The following is a 21,100-nucleotide window of genomic DNA, read 5'->3' as shown; positions in this document are numbered from 1 at the left end:
TCTAACAGCAAACTTATCTATCATCTTGCTCAGGAAAGATTCACTTCTCTACATATTGCTATAAGCTGAGCCCACATGTCAGTAGCCCCCCCCCCCCCCCCCCCTTCTAAATCTAACAGGGAAGGCGTAGGGTATATCTACTGTTGTAACATTCAGAAGAAAAAAAGCTTGCTACTGAGCTCAGTCCAAAAGGAGCATAAATCAACACAAAGCAAGCTTCGTGCAGTAAATAAAACAAGTGCTATCAATAATGCAAGCTAGATAGCAGGACAAACACAAGGTAGTTGAATTGGCAGAGTTCCAACTTTTCCCCTGCATAGCGCTGAACTGAACAAGATAAAATAGGAGCATTACGACGAAAGATGATAGGATAGTAAGCAATATCAAGTCTCAACTCCTAATAACCTCCATCAAACACAGATCTATGTTGATCACCATGCAGTAGTTTCTGCTAACTTCAGCACCTGCAGCTACTCATGCTAACCTGAAACCTACCATTTCTTACCAGCACCCATGCCCACAAAATGAAGGGAGTGTCCACTGGCCAGCGCATACAAGAGTACATGATACCTTGAAAGCCTAGGATCAAGTGCATCACTCGAAAGGGTCGTTAACAGAGAGATCAGATGCTTCGCGGAAGCTCCAGCCATCCACTTTAGGCCCCGCCACCTGTGTAGTGCCCTTGCAGGCCCATGGCATACGCGACAGAGCCGCCACTTTGATCATCACCTTACACACCTCATCCGCCGAAGCAAACATTTCTTCAGTAATCGCCAGAAGCAAAGTCCCCAGCTTCTCTGCACTCCCGGCGACGAACTTCAGGAAGTTGATTTCGCTTTGCTCCCCACGGAACTCATGGATCATCATCTTCTTGACATGCGACTTCAGGCATTTGATAGGACGGAGCTCTCGCCAGAACCTGGCATGGTGCCTTCCAGTGGGTTCATCGGTTATGACCGACTGCAAAAGTCATATATAGCAGTCAACAGTAGTTCAATCACCTTACAGCCAAATATAATTGACGGCGATATGAATGCCAAATTGAGACTGAATGAACAAATTGTTGTCACCTCGATGTGCAGCGTTTCGACGTTGGGGAAGCATCTGAGGAAGCTGGCCAGCATGCTGACCTCCTCAAAGACACCAAAGTTCACCTTCAAGGCCAGAATCTTGACACTCGGAACCATGGTGCTTGGGCTCACCTTCGTGTCAGGCTGCAATGCGATGCACCAAAAGGAAAGAAATCATACACCCATGCAAGTATGAGGATAATGAAACTGATTAAACTGAGGAACAGAATAGATTGAAACTTAAACCGAGAGAACGAAAATGAAACTAAGAAACCGACGAAACTGAAGGAAAAAAGATTGTGTGGTAAGGTGCACTGGACTAAAAATAAGAACTCATGAAAGAGGGTATAAATCCATCTCTTCTTGCCATACCGCTAGATAGAAATGAGAAAGGCCTAATCTGACCCATCAAAAAGAGAAAAATCAGCCAGTGCAAATCAACAAGTTTTAGGTGCTAGAAACAAACACCCTGATATAAACACCCAATAAAACAGAGACGAAAATGTGTTCAATTGAAATAAACAGTAATCCTATAGCGCAATACAGCAAATTTGCACGGAAATAAAATATTAGCACATTTCGGCATTGAGCCAAAAAAAAGTCCTAAAACTCAATGTGACGCCCGGATAATTATGCGACAGTAAAACTCTGCTAATGATGCCACGTCACCTCCGTTACTGTTGCTAATCTTTCGTTAGTTCAAAACCGATTCAAAAATCAATTCAAAATATGGCAAACAACAAAAGTTTTCAAACATTAAAATAAAAATGTTCGGAGTGTGCAGTTAAATGCCTAGGTAATTATTGTGGAGAAAACTCATTTTTAGAAATTGCCTAAATATTTTAAAATCATTTAAAACAGAAAGGAAAATAACTAAAAGAAAAGAAATAAAATAAAGCAAAAGAAAAAAACACAAACCACTGGGCCAACCGTGGCCTAGTTGCCAGCCCAACTGGGCAAAGGCCCAACCACGCCACACACTCACCTTATCCCCTCTCGCCCGAAACCCTAACCCCCCACTACTCCCACTCGCCCCCACTCCCTCTCCCTCGTCCCACTCCTCCTCTGCCTCCCTCCCCCGATCCAGATCGGATCGGGGCATTGGGGCCCGATCCCGAGCGCGCCTCGCCGTCGCCACCCCGACACCGCGCCCCATGCTCGCCGTCGCCACCCCGTCGCTGCTGGACCTCGTCGTCCCCGTCCTCAGCCCCGACGACCGCGCACGTCACCGCCCTCGCCGGATTCGTCAAGCCCCTCCTCACCGGACCGCCTCCTCCACGTCGTCGTCGTCCCCGACCTCCTCCTCGTCCCCCGTTGCCCCTGACCCTACAACCCCCCGTGAGGAACCCCTCCTTCTCCTCTTCCCCCAATGCCCGCACACGCCCTGCAACCGCGCGCCTCGCCGTTTGCATCTTGCTTCATCGGCGCCAGCGCCCCACCGCTGCCCACGCCGGGCCGCGTCCTCCTCCGCCGGGCAGTGCCAGGCCGCGCCCGCTTCGGCCGGCCGCGCCCGTTTCGGCCGGTCGCGCCCGCGACCCCGCGGCTGCTCCACTCCGCCCCTGGCCACCGGACACCTCGCCCCGCCGCCGAGTCTCGCCCGCTGCGAGCCCGCGCCGCCACGCAGCGGCTCCGCGCCCGCGCAGTTCGCTCGCCGGCTACGTTCCTGCCGCCGCAGCCCCTCCCGCCTCCGGCCTCGTCCCGCACCCGGGCGGGTTGCAGCCTCCGCCGCCCTTCCCCGCGCCCTTGGGCATGCGCCCGTTCGGGCTGCGCCCAGCGCCCAGCGCCCGCAGTACCGAACCCACTATGGCCTCGGGCCAATGACATGTGGGGCCTAGCCCCCAGAACATTTTAAAAAAAGAGAATAAGAAAATATATTAATTAATTAACTTAATTAATCATAATTAGATTAATCCAATCACTAATTAACCTAATTAACTGTTAGTTAATTAATCAGAGTATGACAGGTGGGTCCCACACGTCAGTTTGACCCAGTCAACGCCCTGTTGACTGCTGACGTCATGCTGACGTCGGCAAACACTATTCTGGATAAGGTTGAATTAAATTAATTAAATAATTTCTAAAAAAGATTTAAAACTTTAAAAAATCATATAAAATAAACCGTAGCTCGGATGAAAATACTTTGTACATGAAAGTTGCTCAGAACGACGAGACGAATCCGAATAAGCAGCCCATTCGTCCGCCACACATCCCTAGCATAGCAAACACGCCACTTTCCCCCTCCGGTTCATTTGTCCGAAAACGCGAAACGGCGGGGATACTTTCCCGGGTGTTTCCCCCCTTCGCCGGTATCACCTCTTACCACGTTAGGGCACACCTAACACCACTGTTTGCTTTGTCATGCATCGTTATGCATTTGTTTGCATTGTATTTATTGTTTCTTCCCCCTCTTCTCTCGCTAGACACCGAGACCGACACCGCTGCTACCCAGTACGACTACGGTGTTGACGACCCCTCCTTCTCGGCTGGGCTTCCAGGGAAGCCCCCCCTTGATCACCAGATATCGCCTATTCTTCTCTACACTGCTTGCATTAGAGTAGTGTAGCATGTTACTGCTTTCCGATTAATCCTATTCTGATGCATAGCCTGTCCTTGCTACTACTGTTGTTACCTTTACCTGCAATCCTACATGCTTAGTATAGGATGCTAGTATTCCATCTATGGCCCTACCTTCTTGTCCGTCTGCTGTGCTATATTACTGGGCCGTGATCACTTCGGGAGGTGCAAAGTGATCACAGGTATATACTATATACTTTATACATGATACATGTGGTGACTAAAGTCGGGTCGGCTCGAGGAGTACCCGCGAGTGATTCACGGATTGGGGGCTGAAAGGACCTTTGTCCCGATGGCCCTCTGGGTGGATCTTTGTGGCGGAGAGACAGGGGAGGTTGAGCCCGCCTAGGTGAGAGGTGGGCCTAGCCCTGGTCGGTGTCCGCGGTTACATCAATTAACACGCTTAACGAGATCTTGGTATTTGATCTGAGTCTGGCCATTTGGTCTATACGCACTAACCAACTACGCGGGAACAGTTATGGGCACTCGACGTCGTGGTATCAGCCGAAGCCTTCGTGACGTCAGCGACTGAGCGGCACGCGCCAGATTGGACCGCGTAACGTGACTTCCTTTGTAATGGAGGTTGCTAGGTCTGCTTCCGGCCGCCCTCGCAACGTGCAGGTGTGCAATGGGCGATGGGCCCAGACCCCTGCGCCATAGGATTTAGACCGGCGTGCTGACCTCTCTGTTGTGCCTAGGTAGGGCTGCGACGTGTTGATCTTCCGAGGCCGGACATGACCCAGGAAAGTGTGTCCGGCCAAATGGGATCAAGCATGTTGGGTTATGTGGTGCACCCCTGCAGGGAAGTTTATCTATTCGAATAGCCGTGTCCCTCGGTTAAAGGACGACCCGGAGTTGTACCTTGACCTTATGACAACTAGAACTGGATACTTAATAAAACACACCCTTCCAAGTGCCCATAACCCGGTGATCGCTCTCTAACAGGGCGACGAGGAGGGGATCGCCTGGTAGGATTATGCTATACGATGCTACTTGGTGAACTTACCATCTACTCTCTCCTACATGCTGCAAGATGGAGGTGGCCAGAAGCGTAGTCTTCGACAGGATTAGCTATCCCCCTCTTATTCTGGCATTCTGCAGTTCAGTCCACCGATATGGCCCTTTACACATATACCCATGCATATGTAGTGTAGCTCCTTGCTTGCGAGTACTTTGGATGAGTACTCACGGTTGCTTTTCTCCCTCTTTTCACCGTTCTATACCTGGTTGTCGCAACCAGATGCTGGAGTCCAGGAGCTAGAGATCCCGAGGATGATTCTACGTGGAGTTCGGCTTCGAGGAGTAGTTAGGAGGTCCCAGGCAGGAGGCCTTGCCTTTTCGATCGTTGCTACTTTTGTGCTAGCCTTCTTAAGGCAATCTTGTTTAACTTATGTCTGTACTCAGATATTATTGCTTCCGCTGACTCTTGTGTTTTCGAGCTTATGTATTCGAGCCTTCGAGGCCCCTGGCTTGTAATATAAAGCTTGTTTTATTTTAATTTGTGTCTAGAGTTGTGTTGTGATATCTTCCCGTGAGTCATCGATCTTGATCGTACACATTTGCGTGTATGATTAGTGTGCGGTCAAATCGGGGGCGTCACACTCAAGCCTCAAGGCTAGTTACAAATGATGATAGAGCAAAACGGCATGCAAAAAAAATAATCTATAAGAAAATTGATGAATTTGTATGCTAGCCAATACAGATTGTTCGTTCTGGAGTTAAGAGAAGGGTAGATTACACAAAAAACATTATGTCACAGTCCCCGGAAAAAGCAGACAGTAAACAAACATGTAGTTGAGAGATGGATTTGGACAGCATTAATATCAAGCTTTCCTGCTGAACTACGTCTTAGCAAAAGATCTGCAAGTTACACAAAGCAACTTCATCTTCAGATTTTGTCATGCTGTTGAATTTATACATAGCTTTCAGATACAAACTGCTAACTGGGAAAAGGATGACTATCAAGACAATGCACGCACCAGCATCATAGGCTTGTAAAAAAGGCAAGCTGGAAAGCAACCTGCAATTGCAATCTACATACCGGCTACCTCTGAGAGAGACCAAGAAGATAAAACATCATGATAGCTTACCACTTATAACCAGATCATGACCGATTCCTTCTTACAAGCCACTAAAGCACTAAAAATCAGTTTCAATATCTGGGTTTTATTCACTTAAATCAGTTTCTCGTATCTATTAATTTTCTTATTTGATTATTCAGTCCATTTTTAGTCATTATCTCTCAGTTTTTATTCTTTTCATTTATTTCTTCACTTTCATCAACATTTTAGTTCCTCATTCCCTTCATATTTTTTCAGAGTTCCGTCCTCCTATCTCTGATTCTTCCAGCGACCAGCACAAGTATGAAGCACAAGTCTCTTCCTCTTCCAATAATCTAATAGCACAATCACAGCTCCCGTGGATTAATTCCTTCACGGTTTTTCCAAAATAAATCCGTCGTTGCAATGAATAAGTACCCTCCGCGATCTATTTATCCGGTATTTTCTTCTCGATTTCTCATATCTCTTTGATTCTTCATAATTAATTGTTACTTGCTTCCTATCTGCAACTTGGATGCTCCGATTCGAGTTGGAGGCCAGATCCGGAGCGCTTGGTCACCGATTCAAGAGGAGCAACCGGACCAGACCCTGAACCAGACTACTAGAGCGTCACATGTTGCCTCCGGACTCCGGCTGCCACATGGTCATCTTCCCAAATGAATCGAAGGTTGTTTCATCCCTTTTTGTTTCTACGTTTTGTTTAAATACATGCTAATTTTCGGCTAAAGAATCAAATGACATTTTGGAGACGCTTGCTTCAGAAGAACTTTTGTACCAAAAATGCTAGAAGCACGTTTTTGCTAAATAATGTACTCCCTACTTTGTAGTTTGTACTAAATCTGCGGCACTTGTTTTGGGAGGGAGGGAGTAGTATTTCTGAGTTTTGAGAATTGCTTTTTGATAAGATATTCTTCAAGCAATTTTGTACTGCCAAAAATATTAAGACATAGTTCTTCAAAGAATACATAACGCAATTTTGTTTTCCTAATTGTCAATGGTCATATTGAGGGATTAATTTGTTATTTCGCACCAGACCCCCTTTTTCTCCGTTACGCCCTGTCAAAACGTGGATGGGATGTATGGGATGTCATCACTCTTCAGTGAAAGTGAGATGCATGGGAACTGAAGGTAGTACCTTGATGACATTGTCGCCAATCTGCAGCTGGTGAATTCTTGGCTCTAGGTAGCCGAGCACCCGCAGCTTGGGCGCAGCAGCAATCTTGACCGTCACAGCCACCGAATCGTCTTCACTGACGACGAGTTTCCACATAACGAGGCGCTCCAGGAGCGGGGAGTTCAAGACGGCGACCTCCTCCACTAAGCAACGCCGGAGGAGCACGCACTTGAGGCTCTGGCTGCGGAGGTGGACGCGCTCGAACATCATGCTGAATACGATGGCGAGGGTGTCGAGAACGGGGCTGCGGGCGAGCAGGTGGTCGAGGTCGCGGCTGTTGGGCATGCCGCTGCCGAACAAGCTGAGCTCCTGGAGGTGTGGGAACCCGTCAGCGGCGCTGCCGACGCCGGCGGGTGGGACGATGCCGGTGATGGGGAATTTCCAGAACCCCAGGAAGAGGCGGCGGAGCGAGGCGCATCGGAGGACGTCGGCGGGGAAATCGGGGATGGCGGGGACGCGTTCGATGTCGGCGTGCATGTTGACGAGGACGAGGTCCCGGACACCCTTGGCGGCGAGGAGGCGCGGCCACTCGGCGAGCTCGCGGTCGTGGCACCCGAAGTTGCAGTAGCAGATGCTGACGGTGGAGAAGGGGCCCGGGTGGCCGGCGAGGACGCGGTCGACGGCGGCGATGTGCCAGGGGTCGCTGGACGGAAGGAGGTGGAGGTCGTGGAAGACGAGCGGCGTGGAGCGCCAGAGATGGCGCCAGCGGGAGGCGAGCGCGGCGGTGCGGGCGGCGTCCTTGGCGGGGAGGCGGGACACGATGTCCCGGAGGAGGTCGTCGTGGAGGGCGCTGATGCGGTCCTCGCCGTCGTAGTGGCCGGTGGCGGCGGAGAGCGAGGCTTCATTGGCCCTGAAGATGGCCTCGCCTCCGGGGAACCAGCGCAGGACATCCACGACGACCACGGCCATGGCGGCGAGGGTTTTGGCCGGACTGGAGGAATGGGGAATGGAGTGGGCAGTAGAGTGGCGGCTGTGTCTTTGTGGTGTGAAAGAAACCCAAAAAGTCTATTCGATATTCAGAGCCAAACCTGGCCAACTGGCCGTGCCTGGCAGGCCGGCCCGTCATCCAGCCCGGCACGTGGCCCCGCCTAGAGCCATGCCTGGGCCTGGAGGCTGGGCACACGTGCCGGCACGACACAGCCCATTTTTTTAATATAGGCCAATATGCAGCCCATTAATAGTCTGAATAATACGTGGGCTGACGGCTAAACGGGCGTTTCCTATTTAGCGCTGCAGGCGTCCGTTATAGGCAAATTTACAAACGGGCGCCTGCAGCGCCGCGCGGTGGGCCGGCCCATCACTCTGCTTTTTTGTACGCAAAAAATAGGCGCGCTAAATGAGAATCGAACCAGCGACCTCACTTGCGCAGCATCGTTCGTACAACCACCAAGCCAGGAAGCGCGTTATGCTACGATTCAACTCTTTATTACTTTCATTCCTTGCTATTGTTTTCTTTTTTTCGTTTTGCTTTATTCCTTTTTTCCATTTTCGTTTTCTATTTTTTCTTTCTTTCTTCTTCCTGGTTTATTCCCTCATCGATTTTTTCGTTTTTTTCATTTCTTAAATGCGTGAACTTTTTTCAAATCGATGGTGTTTTTCTTTTCAAATTTGATGAACTTTTGTTTTCAAAATCAATGAACTTTTTCCTATTTTTAGTGAACTATTTTTAACAAATGGTGATTTTTTTCAATTCGATGAACTTTTTTTTCATTTCGATGAACTTTTTTTAAATTCGATGAACTTTTTTTGATTTGATGAACTTTTTTTTCAAATTCGAAAAACTATTTTGAATACAATGAACTTTTCTCAAAATCGATGAACCTTTTCTCAAATCCAATGAACTTTTTTTTCAAATGTGATGAAGAATTTTCAAATTCGATGAACTCTTTTTCAAATACGATGAACCTTTTCAAAATGAAGTGAACTTTTTTTCAAATTCAATTAACTTTTCTCAAATTGGATGAAGAATTTTCAAATTCCATGAACTATTTATCAAATCAGAGGAACTTTTTGGAAAAGTTGATGAACTTTTTTTCAACTGTCGGTGCCCTCTCGATACTCTGCTCCCCCATCATCAGCAACGTCCAAGTCACCAAGACCCTCATCGACGGCGGTGCAGGGCTCAATGTCCTATCCGTCGAGACGTTCGACCGCCTCCAGGTGCCATATGATCAGCTACAGCCTATCAAGCCCTTCTCAGGAGTGACCGACGGCTCGACCATCCCGATAGGGCAGATCCGCCTCCCTGTCACCTTCGGCAAGCGCGACAACTACCTCACCGAGCTCATCGACTTCGACGTCGCCCACATTCGCCTGCCATACAATGCCATCCTTGGGTATCCGGCCCTGGCCAAGTTCATGGCAGTGACTCATCACGGCTACAATGTCCTCAAGATGCCAGGAAGCTGCGGCGTCATCACGATCGCCTGCGAAGAGAAGGACGCGGTGTGCTCTCTCGAGCGCGCCTACCAGGCTGCAGTGGCCGAAGACCCAGACAACGAAGGCACCTTGTACCCTCCTGAGGTTGTCCCCAAGAAGAAGAAGGAACTACTCCACCAAGGGCCTCAGGAGAGCGGCGTTTCCAGCGGCACCACCTCAGGACCTGCGCCCATGGACGGGGCGCCTCCCTCCCTCACATAGGAAGGCGCGCCCGGCGCCCTCCTCGGGCTGGGCTCGGGGCCTCTCTTCTGGAGGGCATCTGACCTAGCCAATGTCACGAGGGAGTCGCTCGGGCACCAAGTGGAGGCGTGCTTCGCCGAACGCTTCCCTCATGAGGGCACAAGGCATGGAGCGCCTGGTGCTCAGGAGTTCATCACCAAGGCAACCGAGAAGCTTCAAGAGGCAAGAGCCATGCGCGGCGACCGCCGCCCACCACCCGGCGTAGCTCCCAATCTGGCGAGGATGGAGGGCTGCGCGTCTGCATCGACATTCCATGGCTCAACATGGCCGCATCCCAGGAGCGTTTCTGGCCTTCACGCGCTGGTCGGTATGAGGACCCTCCTTACAGCTACGTTCGCATGCCTTTCGGCCTGCCGAATGCAGCTGTCACCTTCCATCGGCTCATGCAGGGCGCCCTGGCAGCTCGTGAGGCCAGGCGTCAGGCAATTCTGAGGGAGGAGGAGCTAGAACCTCCGGGGTCCCCCGGGAACCGGCCGCTGGACGACACCTAAGGAGCAACTTCTTCAGCACGCGTCTTCAGCCACTTCGACAACGGTGCCAGGTGGCATTTTCCAGTTTGATGGATTTGCTCGGATCTCGTCGCTGTTCGTCTACGTTCGTGTGTCTTCGGATTGGATCCTTCTGATCTACATTATTCTTCATCTGCGGCGGTTGCTGTTCTAGTGCGCTGGTCCTACGGGGTCTTAGCACAACGACTTCGCGACTGTCTACTACAACAAGTTCTGCCCGACTCCGGCGATGGAGGGGCGATGACGGGGACGCGCCTTCGGCTCGCTTCAGTGCTTGTAGTCGTCGCTAGGTGGTCTACGGATCTGGATGTAATTTTTATTATTTCTGGTATTCGTTGTACTGCCATATGATTGAAGATGAATAGATCAAAAAATTTATCAAAAAAAAGAGTAAGTACTGCCTTTGTTAAAAAATATAAGATCGTCTATATCACTGCTATATTTCTTAGTGATCTAAACGATCTTATATTTCTTATTCTTATGAAAACTTTGTGTTCCCCGTATTAACCGCTTGATTACCACATGCTTGAATTATCAAACTACTTTGTGCACATTCAGAACAAGCAGCCACAGGCCTATTTTTTTGTTACATCTCTGAACTTTCTGAAGTAAGGCTGTACACATTTTCAGACTAGAAAGAGGTATAGAACCCACCCTCAAATCCACTCCAGTAGAGCCATATCCCCCTCAACTCGATTTTGGTCTAATTTAGACCCTGAAATTAGTAAAACCAGGTTAATAACCCCCTGAGTGATGTCAACTCATACTAATTCCGGTTTTGAGTCATGTCATAAGGGGTTTCGAGTTTCATGATGATGACTCGAAGCTTTGACCCGAGACCCTGCTCTTATCTTCAGCATTGAGATGATTTTTGTCGGAGATTTCTAGCATTGAGATGCTGGTGGCCGGAGATCGTGCTCTCCTCTTTCCCGAGCCCGCTAGCCATTACCTTGGTGAAGGCGCTTCTCATGGAGGAACGAATGTACGTACGTAATAATTGATGCAGTCCCTGGCGCATTCGTGATCCATGTCGACCATACCGGCTGGCGCACTTTCGGCGAAGATCTTGCCTGTGGCGAGCTCCAAAGACAGAGCGCACTCCATCGCGGTGGCGTCCGTGCCGCCCTTCCCATGCAGCTCAATTTACTCAAGCGGACGCTACTCCGACTAGTCACGTATCACACCAAGAGCAGTCGAGAACACGCGCGCGTACATGGGGGTTATCTCGCGTTGGCACCGGCGTCGACCGGCACCCCCGAGCGCCACACCGGCGAAGTCCGGGTCGACCTGCTCGGTGGCGACGTATTGCTGGAAGACAGCCTGGTGGAAATGTGTGAGCAGCGAAGTGTTGAAGACGGTTTTGAACGCCAGCCTGGTATCCCCTGGCACCCACTTCCGGAGAAGTGGAACCAGAGCATGCATGATCCATGACCACAGAGGACGCAAAGCTGAAGAGGAACTGCACAATCTGTTGCTCGGTCAAGGCAACCGTGGAGGCCAACGAAGCCCCAAGCTGCAGGAGAGGGCGCCCATGGCGTCCGATGCCTTGCTGGCATCCATGGCGCATGCGTCGGTGTGTGTTCTCCAACGGGAAGGAGTTGTGCAGGATGTCAGGATGAGGTCAACCTCGAGGAGCGAGCCGCTGCCACTAGTTGCCGTTGTTGGCGAACTTAGGCAGCTTCAGCTGTCGCAGCAACTCCAGTGGTCGGATGGTTAAACACATGCATTGCATGAACCTTGCGCGTCAATGGCATTCATGAACGACGTACTTGTCAAACGAGGGTGCGCATGAGCATCTTGCGGAGGTGGGCGCCGCTCTGCTCCGTAACATACATATATTGTCGGGTGATCTCGGACGGCGCCCGCATGGTGCGGCCGGGCGAGCCCGACGAGGAAGACAACCTCTAGAGCACAGAGCGTCGAAGAGGGACACGGTCTATACTTGTGGGACCAACTCTTGCCCACTCATCTACTCCAGTCAGTGCTTAATCAGCAAAACACGGGCAAAACCACCTTCGATGTGACAAAAACCGCCATAGGGCCACATTAATCCGGTTTTAATAACTTCAGGGTCTAAATCATACTGAAATTGAGTTTAGGGGGTATGGCTCCATTGTATTAGATTTGGGGGTGATTTCCATACTTCTTTCTTCAGACTAACACAAGAAAACCGACCAGGCGGCCCAATTTTCCTTATCCATCCAGAGACTCGAGCCACGCACCCCGACTGAGCCGAGCAACCAACAATGGAAGCCGCTGCCGCGCTCCTCACCCCTCTCCCCCGAAGCACCGCCGGCGGCAGCACCACCTTCCCCGTGCTCTCCTCCAGCAACCCCTACCACCCCATTTTCTCCGGCCTCCTCAGCCTCAGTTTCAGTCTCAGGGGATGCGCCTCTCGCCTCCCGCCCTGCCGCGCCGCCGTGAAGGAGGACGACGCCACGCCGCAGTGGCAGCTCGACTTCCTGGGGCCCGACCCTCGGCCGCGGTCCGACGACGACGGGGACTACGACCCGCTCCCCGCCGCGAGCACCGACTGGTGCGTCCGCGCGCGCCGCTCCGCGCTGCGCTCCATCGAGGCCAGGGGCCTCACGCCGGCGCTCCAGCGCATGGTCACCCCGCCCAAGAAGAAGAAGAAGAAGAAGCAGAAGAAGAAGAAGATCCTCGGCAGGAAGCCCCGCAAGCACGACGCCGACGAGGAGCCGCTGCTGGATGGAGACGAGTTCGACAGCGACGAGGAGGCGACCCTGGACGACCTCGACCTTCGGGTGGCGCAGCTCGGGGACGGGCTGTTCGACGAAAAGCGGCAGAGGAACAGGGAGCGCTTCATCCAGACGCTCTCCAGCTTCGCCGCCGCGCCGTCCAACCGGACCAAGGAGGTGGCCCTCAACAGGGACATCGTGCAGGCGCAGACCGCCGAGGAGGTGCTGGCGCTCACCGCCGACGTCGTCGCGGCCGTCGCCAAGGGCCTCAGCCCCTCGACGCTCACCGCGCTCAACATCGCCACCGCGCTCCACCGCATCGCCAGGAGGATGGAGGCCGTGTCCATGGTGCAGACGCACCGGCTGGCCTTCGCGCGGCACAGGGACATGTCCATGCTCGTGGGGCTGGCCATGATGTCCCTCCCGGAGTGCTCGCCGCAGGGCGTGTCCAACATCTGCTGGGCCTTGTCCAAGATCGGGGGCGACCTGCTCTACTTGCCGGAGATGGATAGGATTGCCGACGTGGCCATCTCCAAGGCTGATGATTTCAACGCGCAGAATGTCGCCAATGTCGCCGGAGCATTCGCCACCATGCGCCAGTCAGCACCAGGACTTTTCTCGGCATTGGCCCAGAGAGCAGCAAAACTGGTGCACACCTTCAAGGAGCAAGAGCTTGCTCAATTCCTCTGGGGATGTGCTTCTCTTGATGAATGCCCGGGTCCTTTGCTCGATGCACTTGATGCTGCTTTCCAGGATGCTGCCAGCTTCAAATGCAATGTCTATGATCCATCGCCGTCAGACATGCAGCAGACCACTGCCAAAGAAGCTTCGAGCGAAGAATATGGTAACAGTTCTCATGCGCTAAACTTCAGTCGAGATCAGCTTGGCAATATTGCTTGGTCATATGCTGTTCTTGGGCAACTGGACCGACAATTCTTCTCCCATATCTGGAACACTCTGAGCCAACACGAAGAGCAGAGAGTCTCTGATCAGTACAGGGAAGACATAATGTTTGCATCACAGGTATATCTTGCAAATCAGTCTCTGAAGCTTGAATACCCACATCTCAATATGGGCTTAAGAGATGATCTGGAAGAGAAAATAACAAAAGCGGTGAAGAGCAAACGGTTCAATCAGAAGACGACCTCCTTGTTTCAGAAGGATGTCGGACGTCTTTTATATAGTACCGGACATGAATGGGTTAGAGAATACACGGTGGATGGTTACACTGTCGATGCGGTGTTAGTTGATGAGAAGCTCGCATTTGAGATAGACGGGACGACACACTTCTCAAGGAATTTAGGTACCCTCTATTGATGTTTGTTGCTTTCTGAGCTTTACTTACCATTTCTGATAAAAGGTTGTTCGTTTTCTTCCTGTTTCCCTACTTGATTATGTATCTCAAAGCAGAAACTAATGCAGATGTGTACCTGTTTTTCAGGCACACCATTAGGCCACACGGCATTTAAAAGGCGTTACATAACCGCTGCTGGATGGAAATTAGTTTCCTTGTCTCACCAAGAGGTTAGTTACACCTTGAAGATGGTAACCATTAGTAAATTTTACAAATTTATTGTTTAATCTGTCGTCGATTTACAAAGAAATTTCACAACTACTCTATATTGTGTCATATCTTCCAGAACTTCATATGCCACCATCTCAAATCAATGTTCTGTTTTGTTTTTCAAAAGAAATGGCTTCTCTCTATTATTCATGTTTATCTGTAAACTCACATGAACTTGTTGGACAGAAAAAAAAAGTTCTTGTTCTGCATTTTGTGCTCTCATATGAACTTTAGGGACATTTAGTAGCTTGACTTGGATTTCAGCATTAGTTTTCTGAGTTCTCTGAATAGGTGAGAATGTTTATTTTAAGACTTACTGTGATAATATAGTAAGAGTTTTTTCCCCTGAGAATCATTAGTGTGTCATATTAATTAATCTGTTGTGTTTTGCGAAGGAAATTCATATGCCACTGTCTGAAATTAATGTCTTGTTTTGTTTTGTTTTCCAAAAGAAAAGGCTTCTCTCTGTTATCCATGTTTAACTGTAATGAACTCACACGAACTTGTACCGGCAAATAATGTTCTTGTTCTGCATTTTGTGCACTTATATGAACTCAAGGACATTTGACCCCTGACTTGGATTTCAGCATTAGTTTTCTTAGTTACCTGAATAGGGGAAAATATTTGTTATATTAAGAGTTTGTTTTCCCTGACAATCACAGTGGGAGGAGCTTCAAGGTGAGTCTGAGCAAATGGAGTATCTGAGGAGAATTTTAGGCATTGATGCAGAATAAGTGCAACCGTTGGACGTTTGACACCACGAGCGCTGCCAACATGAACAACACCGCTGGAATTCCAAGCAATTTGCGGTGGATCCAGCTTAGGGCTTAGCAGGGTTCGGAGTTTATTGTGCGCAACCTGTAGCTTGAAGGCTTAGCGTGTCAAAAGCCGTTGTGATGAGATATAGTTATGTTTTTGTTTTGTTTGGGAAGCATGTGAGATATCTGTATACCCTGAACTATTCTGTATCATGTGCTAGTTTTGGGGGAACTGTTTAGCACTGAAACACATAAGATGGATCAGGTTGGCATATATTGTACTGTCTGAGAACTCTTGATGATATCACGGCATTGGAAGTTATACACCAAACAATTTATTCAGATATGCATTGAGAACTGAAAAATGAACTATAATCTGGTCTTTCTGCCTGAAGTGTAAAATGCTTGAGTGTTGGACTACAAGTGTAAATATTCAAGTGTTGTGCTACAAGTGTAAATGTTCAAGTGTTGAACTACAAAAGAAGAGGCACATGGTTCATCTCAGCCCCAGAAGGTAGCCAGTACATAATGCAACATTGACAAATATGTTCTTGAATCTTGACTGCAGCATTGCAAACGAAATGTTTCAGTCGTCCGTGAGAAGCCTCTGCATAATGAGCTCCACGACAGCGGGGGCATCGACCGTGACAGCGACCTTCACGGTCGGCTTACCACACCACGCTGTTATCTCCCCATACGTTTTCTTGGTATTGTCGAAAACGGTGAGACCCTTTGTGATTCCATCCGTCTGAACCCTCACCACTCCTTCCGTGTAAGTCATCAGCGACGGATCTACGGCGGCAAGAAGAGTTGTGGGATCATGAAGATATACTCCTGCAACCATTTCATCATACTTACAAAATCAGTCATTCAAGTATCTTTAATTGTTCAGCTTCTCATCATCAAGTGATCCATCCAAGTTAATTGTGTACTGACTGGTTGCTTTCATACTGACCTGTTATGGAGTAGGCGTCCATGTGATAATCATAATAATAACCCAGTATATTGCTCAAGTAGCGAGCATACTTGCTATCAGACTGTTCAAGCTTCTTCCGGTCGACATCTGCAGACATGTCATAATGTGATGTTTTCTAATACATGGCAACTGTTAATATCATACATAGATTCATCCAACAAGAGGTGATACATCTATGCAACCTAACTATCTGTAGTCATCCATGGCTACCTTTTAGTTGAAAGGTTACCAATGAAGACCAAGTGAAAACTAAATTTAAATCACTCCGAGCGAACAAAGCACTTGGTGTCAAAATGGGTGTGTTTATTCTTCGAAAAGATATCTTCTAAGCTAGTATAGTTGGTAAAACAACTAGAACCGAACTCATGCCTTATGTTATAGTATTAACCAAACGTTCGCACTGTTGCTGTTAACCACTGTAACAAGATACATAACAACTCCGGGCAGCAAGAGAATTACCAGAAAGGAGTACTTGGTGCGTAATGTTAATTCCGATGGCCAAAATATCCGCGCCACAGGTAAAAACTGTATCAGCCGCATCAGGATCGCCAAATATCTGTTCAATAAAGATAACCAATTAAGTAGTGAAGGCAAGATGATGAATTGTTGGAATTGCAGCTTGCAATTTGTAAATCAATGCTCTGAAACAAGAAGCTAGTGACATAACTCACATTTGCCTCGGCTGCAGGGTTGACATTTCCATTAACTGAATATGCGCCACCCAGGATAATAATCTGCCCAATCTTCTTGGGGAAAGAAGGGTCAAGCTCGACAGCCAGCGCAAGGTTGGTGAGTGGGCCGAGGGCGACGACGGTGATTTGGCCGGGGTAGAGATTTGCCTGCTCGACAAGGAAGGCGGCGGCGGACTGTTCTACGGCCTTGCCGGCCGGCGGAGGGAAGTTCTGGTTGCCGAGGCCATCCGAACCGTGGACGAAGCTAGCAATCCGTAGCTTGGTGGCTTTCTGAATTTTATTCACGGTGGAGCACACAGACATTCAGTTTCAGTTAGCAAACACTTGATCGATCGAGATGTCAGACATTTAACTGAAGAATGAGATGTTAAGCAAACATACATACATACATACAGACATGATGTAATGGATTAAAGATACCTTGATTGTTACATGGGACCCCTCTGCGACGGGGATGTCGGTCCTCCCAGCAGTCTCCAGCTGAAATCAAGCTAGAGATGGATTCGATTAGCATCACATGGAATCATTCGAGAAAACTGAAAGTCAATGAGAGGGAGTGGAGTGGACTGACGAGGTGCAGCGCGTTGCGGGTGGCGAGGGCGGTGTAGACGTTGCCGAAGATGGTGGTGAGGCCCACCACCTCCAGCTCCGGCGACCTCAGCGCGACGAAGATGGCCATGGCGTCATCTGCGGTTCGTCCACCCCCCGCGAGTTTGCAATGCAAGATTGATTAGGTGGGACAGGATAGATCGACAAAACAGTGAGAGGGATGAGAGAGGGGTGGGTACGGAGTACGGACCGATCCCTGGGTCGGTGTCGATGATGACCTTCTTCTTCTTGGTCACCGCGGCCATGGACATGGATCCCCGGGATCGGGGCAGCGTCGGTTGCGCAGGCGGATCGAGCGAGGTGGAGAAGAAGATGGGTACACGTCTCGCTCACAGGCTAGCTCAACTTGAGAGGGAGATAGCGGCGCTGCTGACCTTTCCGGACGGTATATCCCAAAAAGGCGAGGCTGGTGCAGATCCACGGGGCCCCAGCCCAGATCCCACCCATGGTTCGGATGGACAACCTTGTCACGATCATACCCTGTTTTAGAGCAGTATAATCCTTTTTTAGGAGAGGGGTACACATCAGACATGCACAATCTAAGTATTTTTTTTAAATGCTAACAGTCTAACGGGTTCATTGGAGCTTTTTACCAGCGCGCTTGGCCGATCATCAAACACGACCTCATGGCGGTCATGTGTAAGCTGTATGTTGGGGACGGACGAGGTTCCCGCAAAAAAAATAAAAAGGGACGGACAAGGTCTTGGTAAACTCAACAGTGCGCACATCGTGCTGATCCCGAAGAAGCGGGATGCTATGGAAGTGAGAGACTTTAGACCGATGAGATTAACCCACAGTGCGGCCAAAATCTTTACTAAGATGCTCGCCAGCCGTGCGAAGCTTCACATGAAGCAAGTGGTAGCGGCTAACCAATCTGCCTTCATCAAGGCCAGGAGTTTGCATGACATTTTTTGCTCGTCCGTCAAGTTGCACGGAAGATACATAACCGTAAGGAAGCCGGTCTTTTTCTGAAGCTCGACATCTCACAGGCTTTCGACTCCCTATCATGGCCGTTCCTATTTGAAGTTCTACGGGCTAAGGGATTTGAAAATAAAGGGATTGGATGGATATCTATCCTGCTGAGAACGGCATCCACGCGCGTTTTGGTGAACGGGGTCCCCGGAGATGTTTTCTCGATGGGGTGTGGTATGAGACAGGGCGATCCTATATCGCCGCTTCTATTCGTCATTGCTATGGACGTTTTGACACTGATGATCACCAAGGCGGCAGAGGAGAGGGTGATCAGCTCTTTTCACGGGATTAAGGCAGTACAGAGGATATCCATATACGTCGACGACGTTGCCCTATTCATTAGGCCATCGAGGGAGGACTTACAATGTGTTCGTTGTGCACTAGATGCATTTGGGGAAGCCTTGGGGCTTCGCGTCAACTACAGAAAATCCTCGGCCATCCTCATTCGTGGTTATGAGCTTGATAAGACAAGGGTGGCTGCGATGCTACAGTGTGATATGTCGGAGTTCCCTTGCAAGTATCTTGGGCTACAATTGGCGATTAAGCAGCTTACTAAGAACGAATGGCAGCCTATGCTTGATCGCGTGAAGAAAGTGGTTCCGGCATGGCAAAGAGGTTTGATCACAAGACCGGGCAGGCTGATTCTTGTCAAGTCGATCATGTCCGCGAGGCCGATACATCACTTCTTGGTGATGAACGCGCCTTTATGGGTTTACGAGGAGCTCAATAAATGGATGAGAGCATTTTTTGGACGGCCAAGGAAAAGGTGAATGGTGGTCAATGCTTGGTGGCCTAGAGAAAAATCTGTAGGTCGACATGCTACGGGGGCTTGGGAGTTAAAGACTTGCAAACCCAAGCACTCGCTCTGCGGGTCAGATGGGAATGGTTGAGGAGAGTGGATCTAGAGAGACCATGGCAAGGAATTCCACAGATTGTGGACAAGGAAGCGAGACAAGTGTTCGATAGCTTGGTCAATATTAAGGTTGGGAACGGAGCGAAGGTCTTGTTCTGGCGCGACAGATGGATTCACGGTTTCGCGAGGTGAGTGATACGTCTCCAACGTATCTATAATTTTTGATTGTTCCATGCTATTATATTATCTGTTTAGGATGTTTTATATGCATTAATATGCTATTTTATATTATTATTGGGACTAACCTATTAACCTAGAGCCCAGTGCCAGTTCCTGTTTTTTTCCCTGTTTTTGAGTTTTGCAGAAATGGAGTCCAAATGGAATAAAACTTTCGCGATGATTTTTCTAGGACCAGAAGACAACCAGGAGACTTGGAGATGAAGCCGGAGGAGCCACGAGGCGGCCACAAGGACGGAGGGCGCGCCCCCACCCTTGTGGGCCCCCGTGCACCTCCTGACCTCATTCTTTCACCTATATATTCCCATATATCCCTAAACCACCAGACGCATCCACGAAAACACTTTTCCACCGCCGTAACCTTCTGTACCGTGATATCCCATCTATGGACCTTTTCCGGCACCCTGCCGGAGGGGGATTCGATCACGGAGGGCTTCTACATCAACTCTATTGCCCTTCCGATGAAGCGTGAGTAGTTTACCACAGACCTACGGGTCCATAGCTAGTAGCTAGATGGCTTCTTCTCTCTCTTTGATTCTCAATACCATGTTCTCCTCGATGTTCTTGGAGATCTATTCGATGTAATACTTTTTTGCGGTGTGTTTGCTGAGATCTGATGAATTGCGGATTTATGACCAGTTTATCTATGAATATTAATTGAATCTTCTTCGAATTCTTTTATGCATGATTTGATATCTTTGTAATTCTCTTCGAACTATCGGTTTGGTTTGGACAACTAGATTGGTTTTTCTTGCAATGGGAGAAGTGCTTAGCTTTGGGCTCAATCTTGCGGTGTCCTTTCCCGGTGAAAGTAGGGGCAGCAAGGCACATATTGTATTGTTGCCATCGAGGATAAAAAGATGGGGTTTTGATCATATTGATTGAGTTAATTCCTCTACATCACGTCATCTTACTTAATGCGTTACTCTGTTCTTCATGAACTTAATACTCTAGATGCAGGCAGGAGTTGGTCGATGTGTGGAGTAATAGTAGTAGATGCAGAATCGTTTCGGTCTACTTGACACGGACGTGATGCCTATATTCATGATCATTGCCTTAGATATCATCATAACTTTGCGCTTTTCTATCAATTGCTCGACAGTAATTTGTTCACCCACCGTATTATCTTCTATCTTGAGACAAGCCTCTAGTGAAACCTATGGCCCCCGGGTCTATTTTCCATCATATAAGTTTCTGATCTACTATTCTTGCAATCTTTTACTTTCCGATCTATAAACCGAAAATACCAAAAATATTTACTTTATCGTTTATCTATCTCTATCAGATCTCACTTTTGCAAGTTACCGTGAAGGGATTGACAACCCCTTTATCGCGTTGGGTGCAAGTTTGTTTGATTGGTTGTGCAGGTATTCGGTGATTTGTGTGTTGTCTCCTACTGGATTGATACCTTGGTTCTCAAACTAAGGGAAATACTTATCTCTACTTTGCTGCATCACCCTTTCCTCTTCAAGGGAAAAACCAACGCAAGCTCAAGTAGCAGGAAGAATTTCTGGCCCCGTTGCCGGGGAGATCTACCAAGTCAAGACATACCAAGTACCCATCATAAACTCTCATCTCTTGCATTACATTATTCGTCATTCGCCTCTCGTTTTCCTCTCCCCACTTCTAAAACGATTTTCGAAAAGATTTGCCTTTGCTTCTCCCTTCTTCCAT

General features: G+C 49.1%; 3 protein-coding genes across 3 annotated transcripts; 1 reads left to right on the top strand and 2 right to left on the bottom strand.

Annotated features, from left to right (window-relative positions):
* Window positions 1-350: 350 nt before the first annotated feature.
* LOC109739974 (F-box/FBD/LRR-repeat protein At3g14710) lies at window positions 351-7,859 on the bottom strand. Its single transcript, XM_020299028.4, has 3 exons — window positions 6,840-7,859; window positions 1,071-1,214; window positions 351-960 (listed from the first exon to the last, which is right to left on the bottom strand). The coding sequence occupies exons 1-3, from the start codon at window positions 7,785-7,787 to the stop codon at window positions 595-597; spliced, it is 1,458 nt and encodes a 485-aa protein (XP_020154617.1). The 5' UTR covers window positions 7,788-7,859; the 3' UTR covers window positions 351-594.
* A 4,385-nt stretch (window positions 7,860-12,244) lies between these two features.
* LOC109739975 (RAP domain-containing protein, chloroplastic) lies at window positions 12,245-15,429 on the top strand. Its single transcript, XM_073509979.1, has 3 exons — window positions 12,245-14,068; window positions 14,207-14,289; window positions 14,992-15,429. Exons 1-3 carry the CDS (start codon window positions 12,313-12,315, stop codon window positions 15,061-15,063), a joined length of 1,911 nt encoding a protein of 636 aa, XP_073366080.1. The 5' UTR covers window positions 12,245-12,312; the 3' UTR covers window positions 15,064-15,429.
* Window positions 15,407-17,748, bottom strand: LOC141042251 (probable uridine nucleosidase 2). Its single transcript, XM_073509980.1, has 7 exons — window positions 17,555-17,748; window positions 17,327-17,442; window positions 17,176-17,235; window positions 16,735-17,025; window positions 16,523-16,619; window positions 16,043-16,150; window positions 15,407-15,921 (listed from the first exon to the last, which is right to left on the bottom strand). Exons 1-7 carry the CDS (start codon window positions 17,613-17,615, stop codon window positions 15,674-15,676), a joined length of 981 nt encoding a protein of 326 aa, XP_073366081.1. The 5' UTR covers window positions 17,616-17,748; the 3' UTR covers window positions 15,407-15,673.
* Window positions 17,749-21,100: the final 3,352 nt, after the last annotated feature.

The sequence above is a fragment of the Aegilops tauschii genome, chromosome 3 (assembly GCF_002575655.3).
Source record: "Aegilops tauschii subsp. strangulata cultivar AL8/78 chromosome 3, Aet v6.0, whole genome shotgun sequence".
In the NCBI taxonomy this organism is placed as follows: domain Eukaryota; kingdom Viridiplantae; phylum Streptophyta; class Magnoliopsida; order Poales; family Poaceae; genus Aegilops; species Aegilops tauschii.
The sequence above is the reverse complement of the archived record's forward strand: the minus strand, read 5'-3'. Positions and strand labels throughout refer to the sequence as shown.